The sequence below is a fragment of the Argopecten irradians genome, chromosome 16 (assembly GCF_041381155.1).
Source record: "Argopecten irradians isolate NY chromosome 16, Ai_NY, whole genome shotgun sequence".
Lineage (NCBI taxonomy): Eukaryota > Metazoa > Mollusca > Bivalvia > Pectinida > Pectinidae > Argopecten > Argopecten irradians.
The window spans coordinates 4,887,948-4,902,402 of NC_091149.1; the positions used below are offsets into that span (position 1 = coordinate 4,887,948).

Below are 14,455 nucleotides of genomic sequence, written 5' to 3' on the forward strand. Positions count from 1 at the left end.
ATTTAATCAGATTTCTAGAGTAACTTTACTCATTCACCCCTGGAGAAGTGTTTGAACTCTTCGTATATAAAGTTTGGAATAGTTCATCGTGAATTTTCAGGGGTGAGATGGCTGTGTCAAAAAAGTGAAAGATTTTGTTTCATGTGATCAACTTTTATGCATGTCCATGAAATTATATTTTCTTGACAAAAGTCATTGGTATTTCATAAGAGTTATGGCAAAATATGTGAAATGTTCTCTACTTTGAATTTTGATATCATATAATCAATTCATAATGTAGATCTATAAAGATTCACTCTTTAATTTTCTTAGATGTTATGCATTACAGCTGTGATGAAGATATTGAATAGAATCATGTAATTCTGAATCTGACCAGGAAATAGATACAAAAATTAGTTTGGAAAATCTACAGTGATATAATCGGAGGTGGCTGGAGTTGATGTTGTTGGTAACTGGTGTGATGATGTTGTAGGTAACTGATGTGATGATGCTGTAGGTAACTGATCAGATGATGTTGTTGGTACCTGCAGGGCCTAGATATATAAAGCCTTTATGTTGTGTTTTCTATGGCGATATACACTATAAATACAAGGCGAGCAGGAGAGCACCTGTTTTTGCTCTGTTTACATACCGACTGGAAGTTTGTGTGGAGAAAGGCCTCCTACATGTTTATGTAAAGTGTGCCTGTTGGGTTTGTTGGAACAACTAAACGGAAATTTATCTGATGTGTGTTTTGACTTTGTAAAGTTTTTGATGGCACCAGGTAAGACTATAGTGAAAACAGATATTTTGATGGGGGGGGGGGGGGGGGGGGGAGGGGGGCAAGGGTAGGGATTTGAGAAGAAGTAGGGAGAGGGAGGGGATACATTTTTTCCATTATTGTTACTGATGATGTTGGAAGACTAGACTTTTTTTTCTGATTCCAATATTAACTTTGTGAAGTTTTTTTTATGGTACCTGGTAAGGCTGTTTTGAAAACAGATATTTAGATGAGGGAGATTTGGTAGGGTGGGGAGTGGGGATGATGGAGGGAGTATGGGGGAGGGGGTATGGTACTGTTATTATTGCTGCTGATGTTGGAAGACTAGACTTTTATCTGATCCAAATATTGACTTTGTGAAGTTTTTTATGGTACCAGGTAAGATTGTAGTGAAAATAGATATTTAGATGAGGGGGATATGGGGGTAGGGGGAGGTGTTAGGGGTTAGGGATAGAGTAAGAGGGGGGGGGGAAGCGGGTACAATACCATTATTGTTGCTGATGATGTTGGAAGATTGACTTTGTGAAGTTTATTTGGAAGATTCTGGAAGTATAAGGTTGTCTTAGAAAGGCTGGAGCCGGTGGTTGGGGATGTTGAGGGGTGGAGGTTGGAGGTACTAATATTGGTGTTTGTGCTATTAATGATTCAAATATTGCCTTTATGAAAATTATTTTTGAAGATTTTGAGATTTTGACAGGTGATAGAAAGGGTCCACACAGAGAGCGGGTGGAAGGGGCAGTTATTGTCATGGTGATAAGGGAGGTGGGGGGGGGGGGGGGGGGTGGGGGGGTTGGCCAGCCCAACCCCCTCCCCATGTCTATAGACTTCTGTTGTTGTTACTGAAGCTGACATAAAGATACAGGGATGAAGAGAGAGGAGGTCCTGATGGAGGAGATAAAGTCTTCTATATTACCTAGAGTAAGGGCACCTGTCTGTCGGGTGTTCACTAATTACCATGAGAATGTGTTGTATAGTGTTTCTCTGTCAGCTCTGATAGGGATTCCTCTGTTTCTCACTGTATACATGATGGTGTAGTGTTTGTTAGCTCTTATTAAGATTTACATCATTGATGGAGACCGGTGGTTTTAACAATGGGGAATAAGGAAAGCTCAATGGGAAATAAGGAAAGCTCAATAGGAAATAAGGAAAGCTCAATATTAACTGAGGAAAGCTCATTGGGAAATAATGAAAGCTCAATGGGAAATAAGGAAATCTCAATAGGAAATAAGGAAAGCTCAATGGGAACTAAGGAAAGCTCGATAGGAAATAAGGAAAGCACAATAGGAAATAAGGAAAGCTCACCAACTGTAAGTGTTTATTGTTTATTTGTTCACTTTTGTTTATGTGGTTTTAACAGTTCTAGGAGCCTGACAAGATCTATGTATATAATCTACAATCTTCTGTAGCCTGAATCACAACATTGAAGTGTTTATTTTGGTTCTTCCAGCCTTGATAATGATACTTAACTCTTAGGTTGAACGTGTCTGTAAGATATTTTGTTTATTTTCCTTAAACACATTCAAGGAGTTAAAATCCCATTTCACAATAATCGCCTCACCAGAGTGTTTATTTTCTCTTATATAACTACTTTGATCAGCCTTATAGTCAAACCTACAGATTCTTCTAAAGTACATTTTAATTGACACTTCAACTAGAACCACAAATTTTTAATTGGTTCTTTAATTCAGATCTCGTTATTTGGTATTAGTTGTTTATTTTTCCTGATATATATTTCAACAATTTGAGAGATGAGTTTGAGTATTTCTCAATGGAGGAGGGGTTACAGGTTTACCAATCTCGGTCCAATCCAGTCCTATTTGTCCTGCCAAACACTGTACCAACATTAATTGGGGCATTATTGTCTTCCAAACATTTCTATTTGCTTGAAAATCAAATAATTAATGTAAACAGAAACAATTTGCAAATAGAACCACTTAATTTTCTGATTTTTGTTTCATTTCTCTTCACATACAGTAAGTTATATGTGGTTCTATATTTAATGTGAATTCTACCACTACAACAAACATATATACATGTACAAACACTCTTAAAACCTTATTATTTTTATTTTTTACCATGATGTATCAAACTCAAACCGGAAACCAGGAGATAAAGAAATTGTGGGATCCGTAATGGCCATTAATCACGGCTAATTACCTTGTGTTAGAGGCTAAACGAGCCTGACTGGGATAGGAAATTGAAAATATGCAGGTTATGTGCGACACAGTCCTATAGTTCTGTCCACATCATGGATTTTATACTGGCGTTGTGGGACAATTATTTATTATTGGTTGGCTTTGACGTGATGACTTCAGATATAACTTGAACTCTAGTTGACTTGGTTGATTGGAAAAACCCAGATATGACTCTAATATCATACTGGGGTGGTCATGGTGTCCAAAATATTTGATTGGAAGGTATAGATATGTTAACAAATTAAGCTCTTTGTAGACTCTGAATGAAAGTATACCATATATTTTGCGATTTGAACTAAAAATGAAAATTTTCGCAATTTCGTGGATCAAATTATTTCATGATTATAGCAATACCCCATGAAATTGTGGAAATATCATCCCCACAAAAATACCTGTGCTGTATATTACATTAAATCTTTAATTTGGTTAAATCTCAAAACAACAGGATTACTTTAAGTCTATAAGTCTGATAATGTTTCAAGGAAGGGGAATTGATCCTGTAAAATAATTCTAAAAACACAAAAATATTCTTTCTTGCATCATCAGTCTATAATACATGTAATTTGAGAAGAAAGTTCTCTTTGACTTTGAGATGACCTTGACCATCATAAATTGTCCTGAGTCGGAACAGAGGAACCATACTGAGGCTGTAATAGATAATGATGGTTATTAGATGAAGGGGATATTATCTAGAAGTTCCGACAGACTCAACTAGACAGCTGTAATATCCAGGTTTATCCTTTACTTCAGTTCTGATAAAAGGCGATGGATTTATTGTTTTCTTATCGAGAAAGAAAATCTGGGTAAATACAGCCGAGTAGACTTCTGAACAAAACATATACCAGTTCACCTGCCCAATAATAGTGTGTTCTTTTGTTCACCTATGAAAAGAAAAAAATGTTAGCTTAACAAGGGAGATAAATCTATTTAGATATTCGAAAGTCACATATTGAAAAGACCACTAGTGCCAAATTTTTTGTTCATCATCAAAAGAAAACATAGATTTTAGCTTAACAAGGGAGATAAATCTATTTAGATGTTTAAAAGTCACATATTAAAGAAATCACTTGCCAACTGTTGGTATTTAAGGTTTTGTAAAGACTGACACATATTGTTATCATGTATATCTTCCACCTTGTTTAACAATAAATCTTTGATGTTTTGACTGTTACTGCTGTCCGATTAAGAATTATTGAATCTTTATTGGTTTGAATTGGGTTAAATATAGTGTTCGGTTAAAGGACATAATATCTTGGCTATATTAAATGTAACACATGTTGCTACCATGCAGGTCACTTAATTCTCAATCACCATTGAGCCACCATGAATCAGTGCATGCAGGTTATATATCCATGTGTCTGATAGTGTGTTTTCATTATAGACAGGGCCACAAGCTATGTATCACATACACTTTCCCGAGCAGCTGTAGGTTTGAGGCTTTTTCTGTAGGAACTCTGGATTTTCTTCCTACACAAAATCCTAGCAGGCTTATCTTTGAATAATAAAAGCTGTCCATTGGATATAAGATGTACTTTAATGATACAGTCAAAATGTTACTTCAATGTAATGTCCCAAATTTGAGTCAAATCCACAAGATATTTCTGTAAAGACAAAGTATAAATATTTCAAAGGTTTAATTCTAAGCATATACTTCAAAATATTAGATCTAGCATGTTATTTAAACCCAAAATTACCTGAGGTAAATATATGATCATTGTTAACATTAGAAATTGACTCTGGCATTCCTTGAGAGAGGTTAAGTAATATATCAATGCAATTCTATCTTTAAAATCTGTGATGTTTATTCACATTGAATTATAGAAGGGCAATTTACACCGCAAATTAGTCAAGCATAAATATTTTCATTCAGTTTGAAATTCATTAGGTGTAAAATATCTGTGATTTATCAATGAAAATTAATGCAGTTTACCTGTAATAAGATATATCTCGTATACCTGGACGGCGAGATTGTACCTGTTCAAATTTTACCTGTGAAGTGTAGAAAAAAATGGTAATGATGCGACAAAAGAATAAATGTATGATCTTGCCATCTGTGCAGTTGGTTACCGTTAGTATGGAATTTATGTATAATCTGCATGATTCAAAATTTTTCAATCAGTTGAATTGTTGATATGGAATCGCTTGAACTCACGGCGGATTGAGGAGTTATGTTGTTGAATATGGCAGTATGCAGGATTGTTGGTAAATAAGATTTTATTGATGCAGTAGCAGACCAAATCAACCTGTTAGTATAGAGCTAGTGGTTGAATGTAAGAGTTGTCAGTATTCTGAAGGTGCTGGCTTGCTGTTTCAGAATGGGAAGGTAGCATTTATTCTCTTGCTATGTTGGACATAAAAATTGTCAGATTTCTCAGGATGTCATTATAGTCAGTGGTCAGCAATATCAGGTTTCATGATTTCGGAGAATTACACTCTAAAAAGGGGAGTTTTATATTTCTTGATTTAGCGTGACTAATTTTAGAATCATGGAGAGTTTTAATCATGCATGACAATAGCATATGTATATATGCCATATCAACACTTAGATGTACATATGGATATGATGATGACTATATCATATGGGGCTATTATTTTACAAAATGAAAGTTCATACGGCGATATTTATGTTGATTATGCCAGATGTTTGTAAGTAATCTTTTGAAATCAGCAAAATATTATGCGAAAATATTTCTAAACAAATGTCACGATATGGGTGTTAACATGCAGGAGTAGTGTGTTGTGGCGTTTTATCTAATTTACTGTGAAATTACATATTGTACCGAATCGTTGTATAGGGGTGAGGAATTTTACAGCGGAACTGCATTTAAACAACGAGGATGTAATATGTGTGATCAAAAGTGGGAATTGTAGTGAGGATGTAGAATTAGAGGAGAGAAATAAGGATTTTATGCTAGGATATAGGATTAGAGGAGAGTAAGTTTGAAATCGAAATTTGGGATAAAATTAAAAGTGAAGATTTTACGCAGGAGGACTTTAGGACTTTCAAGTGAAGATTTGGAGAGGATTAATTTTCATATGATAAAGGATTTAGGATTGGGATGGATAGAATATAGGATAGTGGAAGAGAAAAAGTAAGATTTGATGTCAGAATTTAGGACACAAAGAGATGAATAAATTTCTTAGTTGGATTTGAAAGTACTGTCAGGATTTCATGGAAAGTAATTTAGGAGAAAATATTTCACTAAAGGGTTTGAAGTCATGATTTGGAACGAGGTTTGGGACATAAGGATTTAGGATAGCATTAGGATGTAGGATAAAAGAGAAGAATACTAGGATTCTATCAGCTACTCAGAGTTGGGTACTAAAGTAAATATGCAGAGAAGAAATGGTGATGGATTTGGGGAAAGAAGATTATTGGAGTAGGCTCAGGATATAGAATTAGAGGAGAGTAAATAAATTTATAGTGTAGAATTAGGCGTGAGTATGACTGGCTAAGATCACTTCGGGGCAATAGAAGACGGTCGTGCTGTAACTCAAGATAATTGTGTTATTGACGCAGTATTGACAGAAAGCAGGCTCAGTAACAGAAAGGATAGTTTACACAACAATGGTACACAAAACTGCTGCAGATGACAGCGAGTTATGGAGACACCTTGGATATTGTGTACCATAGAATCTGAGGGAGGAGACAGGGAGGTGTTTTATCACAGTTTGTGAGGTTTCAGGTTATTCAAAATATTCTGCAGTCTTTGTCAGTGATGACCAACTCAACAAATATTGATGACAATGTGCGAAAATTCTGCATAATATAACATTTCACGCTCGAGATTCTTTGTCATTTATGAGATATATCGATCAGAGTGCTGTTTTGCCTGGGGAGATATATGTTTTCGGAGATGGACTGGGAGGATATTTCATACAGTTCTGTATTGGGATCAATAAATTCATGGCTCTATGTGCACTACAAAGTCTTGATTTTCGCTGTGGACAGCTGTGAAATCACACAGTATTAATACTTATGATATTGATTTTAGAAATGTCGATCTGTGTCAGCGTGCAACTTTGAGGGATATGTTTGACACAGTTTGTCCAGCATCTAAGGAAATTTGAGTAGGATATTTTTCACACATTCTGAATTCATTTGGGTTAATATCGATGTATCATGTCGTGGAAATCTTGGTTGCAAATTTCACATTTCTCTGGACGTAGGTGATAATTGGATTCTCAGTTCTAGAAATGATATAAAGGTTAGAAGAAGAGTGTTTTGGATCTGAAAGTCTCAGTTTTGAAAGTCTCAGTTTTCACATTTCTTCAGAGCAGTCGTGTTAATTGTCATGTAGGATTTCAGCAATGGTATAAACGTCAATAGATGTTACGTGACTGGATTTCATCAGTGAAAAATAAGGTTGATTGGGTACAAAATTCATCCATTTCTGAAACTGTTAAAATATTTAATGTTCACAAGTGTTCTTGATTATAAAATGGGAGTTAAATTCTGGTGAAAGTGATGACTTCATCGTCTTTAATTAAGTGGTGAGGAGTTTCCAGAGTGTTTTCCTGTATTTGTACAGACGTGTTTATGTGTTAGTTGCAGCGGAGATCTAAAGTGTTGAATAATTAACGTCCCACAGATGATTCCAGGCCTCGCGTATATGTTGTCGGTGGATGTTAGGAATCACAGTCCAATTCCGAGGACACGGACACAGAGACAAATTAACTCTGAGGTCACGGACACGGAGACAAATTAACTCCGAGGACACAGAGACAAATTACTCCAAGGACAAAAAGACAGAGATAGACTCACACTGGAGTAGATAGCCGCAAGTCTACAGTTGTTGATGTCTTAAAATCTTGTGTAAATTTTCCAAGTGTTAAGGAAATGGACAAATGAAGGGAATTAGAAAGAATATCATAATTAACATTATGGAGATTTCTCGGATAAAAGCCTGGAGTTAGTGATGGAAATCATTGGTAATTATTGTCACCAAGACTTTTGGTTGCCAACGTAGACATTTGGATAAGGATGCAGAAGTTTCGATGTTATGACAGCTAATCACTTCTGGTTGCAATCATAAACATTTGGATACGGATGCTGTAGTTTCAAAGTTGTAGTGTCGACCATTTGTCACAATTCCCAGAGTGTGCCATATTGATCAATTTTCTAACAGCCTCTTTTAAATGTTTTTGTGGCCTTTAAATCGATGTTTACTGAACTTTTAACTTGTTGTTGATGTCTCAATGTCTTCTCTGGGGGTAAGGCAGAATGGTTTGGATTATATACACTGCTAACCCCAACCCCAGGGCAACCTCTCCCCACCCTCCGGGTCGTCCACGGGCGAAATCGGAACCCGATAAACCGCTCTTGTGGGATGAGGAACAGGTAGGTTTGAGTCAACTGCATAACATATTTCATCGTGTGTTTATGAAAAAAAAAATGTGAAAAATTGGAATGACGGATGTTTGAATTTCAAATAATAGAAAGATTCAGAATTTAAGTCTGAACTTGGTTGTGTAAGCATGCATAAAACCCTTAAGAATAAGCAAGAAAAACGTGAAACCATTATTAACGAAATTTTGTTGAAGTCTGGTAAATGTTCATATTACTGTAATATAGCTAGATAAAAATTCTAATATATCACTTATTTTATTATAAGCCCACCCATGGCTATATTTCAGTGATTTGAATATCCTACAAAAAGTTATTTCAAATTCATGTGAAGACTATACTCCTGTATTTTACATAATCTCCTCCCCAAGATGTATATTTCATAATTAAGTGGGGAAAAACCCCCAATTTCATATGTTTTTTTTTAGCCACTATTGACTCACGTTTCTGTATATGTTTCCCAATAGGGGCCTTTTTCTGGGCTTAATACTGGATCATTTCAGTACTGAAGTTGGTTATAGATGTGTTTCTGTAATTATATACTATGAACTTTTAATGAGTTTATAAACCGCTGTTACAACACAAGATTTCTTTCCAACAAAACACAGTGCTTGAGGTTTAAGAGCGTTAACCCCAATATAGATTTATATTATCAAGGAATGATTTCTTAATCTTTTCACCAGGAACGGATTTAAGTTGTTGCCAACATTACGTATCATTTTCAGACAGTTTTATGAATTTGATAACAAAAAGAAATTAAAACAAGCCCAGAAAATGAATTTTAAAGCATTACATAAGCTCTACACTTACAACGTAATTCTTGAAGAATTTTCATCAAATTATAAAAAGTCTTTGTTCTATTAAACACAGATCCCGTAATTTAGATACAGTTAAGTTTGTTGGCAGCTGCCATGATGATCTAACATGTACTCAGTATTCGATGAATCTTTTTGGAAAATTAAACATGATGTGAACAAATTAAAAATGTTGGCAGCGTTTGCGTTTTTTGGAATCTCTCCCATTCCCAGTATTGTAATATTTAGGCTACACATTTTGAAGAGGAAACTTATCTTTATATCAAACTATTTTCTCATTTGAAAACAATAAAATTCAGACATGTTTTTGTAAGCTTGGGGTATAGATTCACCTACACATGCCAAGCGCTGCATTATAGCTGTTTCACCAATTTTGTCCTGTCTGTTGGAAATAACCTCAAATATCAGCTAGCTTAAATGTCTACCAAAAAATAGGAATCTAATATGTTTTTTTGGCAGAGATTTTGTTTTCTAAATTATTCAATTGATTTTAATAGATAAGCTTGAGAAACTCAATTATTTCTGCTGAAATGTTTGGAATTGAAAAAAACAAGAATTCATATTGTAAATTTATATTGATAGCTGCCCATGATAATGTAGACAATGGGAATAATTCACTACCATGTGATATATTGGTGTGGGACTATTGTTTCTATATTGTTGATGGAATGACGTCAAAAGATGACATCCCGCACTAACGTCATTTCAGAGTGAAGATTACAAATAGTTACGTACCATCACCACTGGAGATACTAGTCCCGCACAAACGTTATCAGGTATCACATAGTACATGAATAATTACCATTGTTATGTAAGATAATTGATCATTCTACTAAATCTAATTTTCTTGATTGTGTTCAGGTACTGACAATATCAGTTATTCACTATTTTCCTTAAGAGTTATGCCCCTTTAATAAGCCTAACATGAGTATTATAGAGGAGTCAGAAGTGTTTAAGTTCGGACTTTGTTGGCCCTTAATTTGAGACCCATATGGGGCAGTAATGGCTGTTCGATGATTTTTTTCAGGGATCTGAGGTTTTTATGCTATAAACCACTACTAAAGTCATTCGTAAATGGCCTAGCTATGAATTGATGTAAAACAAAATAAAACCAGACATGAACTGTATCCTCTAGCTGGAATTTTAGACTGATTAAATAATAGTATTATTAATACATGTAGCGTTCATCATAACTGCTACTCAATCATGCATACACTTTGGTATTTTTGTCGCATCAGGACTTTATCGAGTCCAATATCCGATGGGATAGCAGAGCTTCTGTTCTACTTGTGTAAATATTTATGAGCTTATTATTTGTCGAGGGTAGAATCTGATGGTATACTAGATAAGGTTAAATGTCTCCAGTATATATAAATACAATGTCACAATATATATATGCAGGTTGATATGGGTGTCATTTTAACCTTTATCATAACCTTCATTATAACCTTCATTTGACCTTCAAACAGGTTTACGAGGCACAAAAGGTCATGTAACCGACTTAAAAAATTGGCGAAGTTAACAATATGAAACAAAATAAGAGATGGTAATGTGAAACAAATGTGTAACCTGAAACAGAATTAATTTAAAGTGATAGCTTATTGTGTAAAATACTAGGTTAGTCTTTCTATAGGTGATTTTTTATATGACACACATTTTGCACCTTTTTACATGCTACCCCAATCACTTGTCAGATGAAGACTATTACCGCATTCACCCCTGATATTTCATAATGGACTGGTCAAGTCTTTGATTTGGAAGAGCCTAAATGTGTCTTCAGGGGTGAATGAGTTTAATACAGTATACATAACACATTATAGTCATTGGAATTTCAAAAACTTGTACATTTAGTGAATCTCTTTCTTGAATCAAACTTCCCAGCCCGAAAAAACCATATTCCTATTCAATAGATGATTGATATCGCTGGGAGAAAATTTTGTGACCATCTCTAATTATCAGGGAAAAACTTTCACACATTTGTTAAGTTCTAATGGTAGCTAGCTATAAACAGATTGTTATACCACTCATTCTTTCAATTTCATTTGTAGGTATATAATCGCGCAGAAATTAATTTGACTGTAGAAAAATTTAATACCCAGCGAATAACAGCAGTTGTTTAGTGCTGTTTTCATTTTAGCAGCATGTTAGTGTTCAAACAAATTTTTTTTTTCAGATTGAATTAATCGCACCGTTTACGTTAAATGTCATATTATCCAGTAAATTAATGTCATTTTCGTTCTGTGTGTTTCAGGTCCAATGCGGAAGTATCCTAGTCTCCCCAGGAGAGCGTGCTAATAAGGTCAAGACAAACATATTACTCGCCCCAACTACACCCGACAAACGCAACAAAAAGACATCTAAACATGCTCTGACTGTAGCTTCAAGTTTTGGGCATGGTAAGTTGATTCTCTTTAGTTCTTTATAAATATGCCATTTTACTGCCTTTTGACATAAACAGATAAGGTCATCTAAGGGTGTATGTGCCAGATATATAGGTGGATGAAAGCCAGAGTACCCAGAGAAAAAACATCCATGTCCTTTGTCATTGCGTTGCATCCTATCTCATATAAAATGGAAGGAACATCAATACAGACATTTCTACTATAAGGCATGGAATTTGAAGAAATGTCAAATTAATTAATTAAGCTAATTATGCTATTGAAATGTAGTACTCCGCTTTTAGTTGTGCCTTTTACTTAAATGTTATTGTTTAATTTTATTAACCGTAGGTATAATTTGAATATAAAGAGATAGAAAATATTCTTTCATTTAACAGTCTTTCTATTGTGGTCAGGTAGCTTATTTACACAAAACAACACTAAATCCTATAGGTTACTTTTTGATAAGATTTTCTCAGCAGAATTCTATACCATGTTATCTCCCCCTAGATTTAAATTTGAAATCAGACTTGTCGCAGAGACAAAAATAATCAAGCCAAATTTCATTCATATTATTGTTGATATTCTAGAGACTGGCCACTCTAGAATGTCAAAAATATGAATAAAATTCGGCTTGGTTATTTTAGTCTACCATATCAACCTAATCAGGTTCCTGTTAATCCTTAAGTTTGCTGAGTAAAGGGAGATAACTCTGTTTTCCTTATTACCAACACTTCAGAGTTGTCAAGTTGTTGAGTGCTAACAGATCTATCCAGTATCCTAGGTGTCTTTAGATGGCACTGTCAAACGAGTTAAAATTTAAGACTTCATCCAGGTGTTATATTAATATCCTGTTTGTAACAGTTTAACCGAGCACCATGCAAATACTGGCCACCAAATTGTTCCATCGCCTCACAATTTATTGTGCAGTAAAATTTAAGTAATAGCTTCATTCCAAAATAAGTGTAAGATTTAAATGAACTTGATAAGATAATCCACATAATTTATTGTTTGATACATAACAATATCAGATTTAATGATTTTAGCAAGTTTGGTGTCATGTATTTAACATATTACCATGATTTTAAGACCTCCAATTCTGGGGTGCAAGTTTGAAACCCCTGTCGGGGGAGAGGGCAGTTGCCTTGCCTTGCAGGTAATTTGACTGTAGGATGAAGATTTTTCTCCGGGAACTCTGTCTTTTCTCTGTCTCTTTAACCTTTACTTAAATGACCAAGGCAGCTGTTTTTAGAACGTAAAAACAAAACACACCAGGAAAATGTTTTAATGTTATATGTTATGTTCTTAATTATATATAAAAAAAATCCAAGATTTAGCACAGTAACCGTCTTTCATATCATACATTATTTTCTTTATAAAATACAAGATTTTCTGCAAGGTAATCATTGATTTTATCAAAAAAAAAATTTAAAAAAGGTATGTTGAAGGTGTCATTTTAAGGTTTTTAAAATTTATTAGTACTCACCGGTATAAGCTAGTCTGTAAAAAGTATTCCCCAGTCACAACACTGTCTACCATCAAAGGCGATCTTCCCAGCAACAAACACTTACATAGATATATAACATATACTTAACGGTTAGAGTTTTATGATGGAGTTCATAAATCATTATAATTTATTTACCTCAATTTATGTGCGTAGTGCATCAAGTTTTTATAGATGTTATATAAGATTTTACTACAAAAATATCAAATTTTCACATAGACTCTACATTGAAATAACAAAATTTTCACTTGGATGCCACAACAAAATTATCAAATCCAGTATTGAGCATTCAAAATTTCTTCTATCCTTTGAAAAATGTAAAGCAAAATTTGAAAATATAGCTTATTTATCAATACACGACTGAAAAATGAATAATGCAATGTTGAACATTAATAAGGTAACTTGTCTTTAGCATATAAGGCTAACATTCAAATGTAAAATTCAGTTGAGTTTCAACCACTTGTTTTTGTTGTGGTGGCAAACTGAAATCCTGAAGCTCAGTCATGTTGCTATGGTTACATTCTAGGGTAATATAATGACACTTCAGAAATGTTCTGGGTGACACAAGACAAGGCCCTTATAGGTTGTTTAGGGAGATAAGGTTTGACTCTCATTTACAATTCTGTGAAGTTTAACTTTATTTTGTCTGACATCCATATACCAAAAGCTGATCGGATTTATATAGGATAGCTTTGATGCATGTGTTCTATAAGTTTACTTTTCGTTTGGTTTGTGTATTTTCTCACTTCTAAATACAGTCAAGGTCATAACATATACTGTCAGGCCCTGATTTCTCAAAGCAAACTTAACTCAAAAACTGACTGAAGTCCAAAAAAAATTACATAGTTATGCAATGTTGAATCTTCAGTTTTTGACTAATTAGGTACTATCTTCCGAAAAATCAGGACCCTGTTAAGTAGGTAAAGAAAAGTTGGAGTTTCCAGAGAAAAACCACTGACATTAACAGTCACTACAATGAAAATCCTTCACATAGGTTTTGAAGTATAGCTATTCTCTGATGCAGAGCTAGTTGTCATAGAATGGAACACCATAAGTATACTTTCTACAGAGGAAATTTTGGGAGGCTGCAGTATATACTTGTTGTGTCTCCATGTGATAGTGGAATATCTCTCCTCAACCTTACTGAAGCATAACTGCCAAAATATCAAGCAGATTGAAGCTCTTGGGACACATTATACTAGCTAGCCACCAGCTACCACACGTTGGCCTCTTATCAATGTGCTGTTGAGAAATTGAAATAAATTATTGGTGCATAAATACCTGAAATAATCAAGAAAATGTCTGTCCAATGTCCTGTCAATGTGTCAGAGGAATAGGTTATAAATGAATCAATACAGAAACTTGAGCAAGTCTAGTTTATTCAGTTCATTAACTTCTAATAACAGGTCATATTTTGTACACAAAAACAAGCTGTCATAAGTTCACATACCGTCAT

General features: G+C 34.5%; 1 protein-coding gene across 10 annotated transcripts in view; it reads left to right on the top strand.

The window, feature by feature from the left end:
- The window catches only part of LOC138311067 (dentin sialophosphoprotein-like), an 86,244-nt gene that overhangs the window by 60,564 nt on the left and 11,225 nt on the right, over positions 1 to 14,455 (top strand). For 6 of the 10 annotated variants that reach the window (XM_069252497.1, XM_069252500.1, XM_069252498.1 and 3 more), the window contains one exon: positions 11,369 to 11,513. In XM_069252497.1, the coding sequence (XP_069108598.1) occupies positions 11,369 to 11,513 (145 nt within the window). Of the gene's footprint in view, positions 1 to 280; positions 764 to 1,786; positions 2,068 to 4,068; positions 5,158 to 7,203; positions 8,297 to 11,368; positions 11,514 to 14,455 lie in introns of those variants that run through there. The other 4 variants (XM_069252496.1, XM_069252503.1, XM_069252494.1 and 1 more) reach the window with 4 other exon arrangements.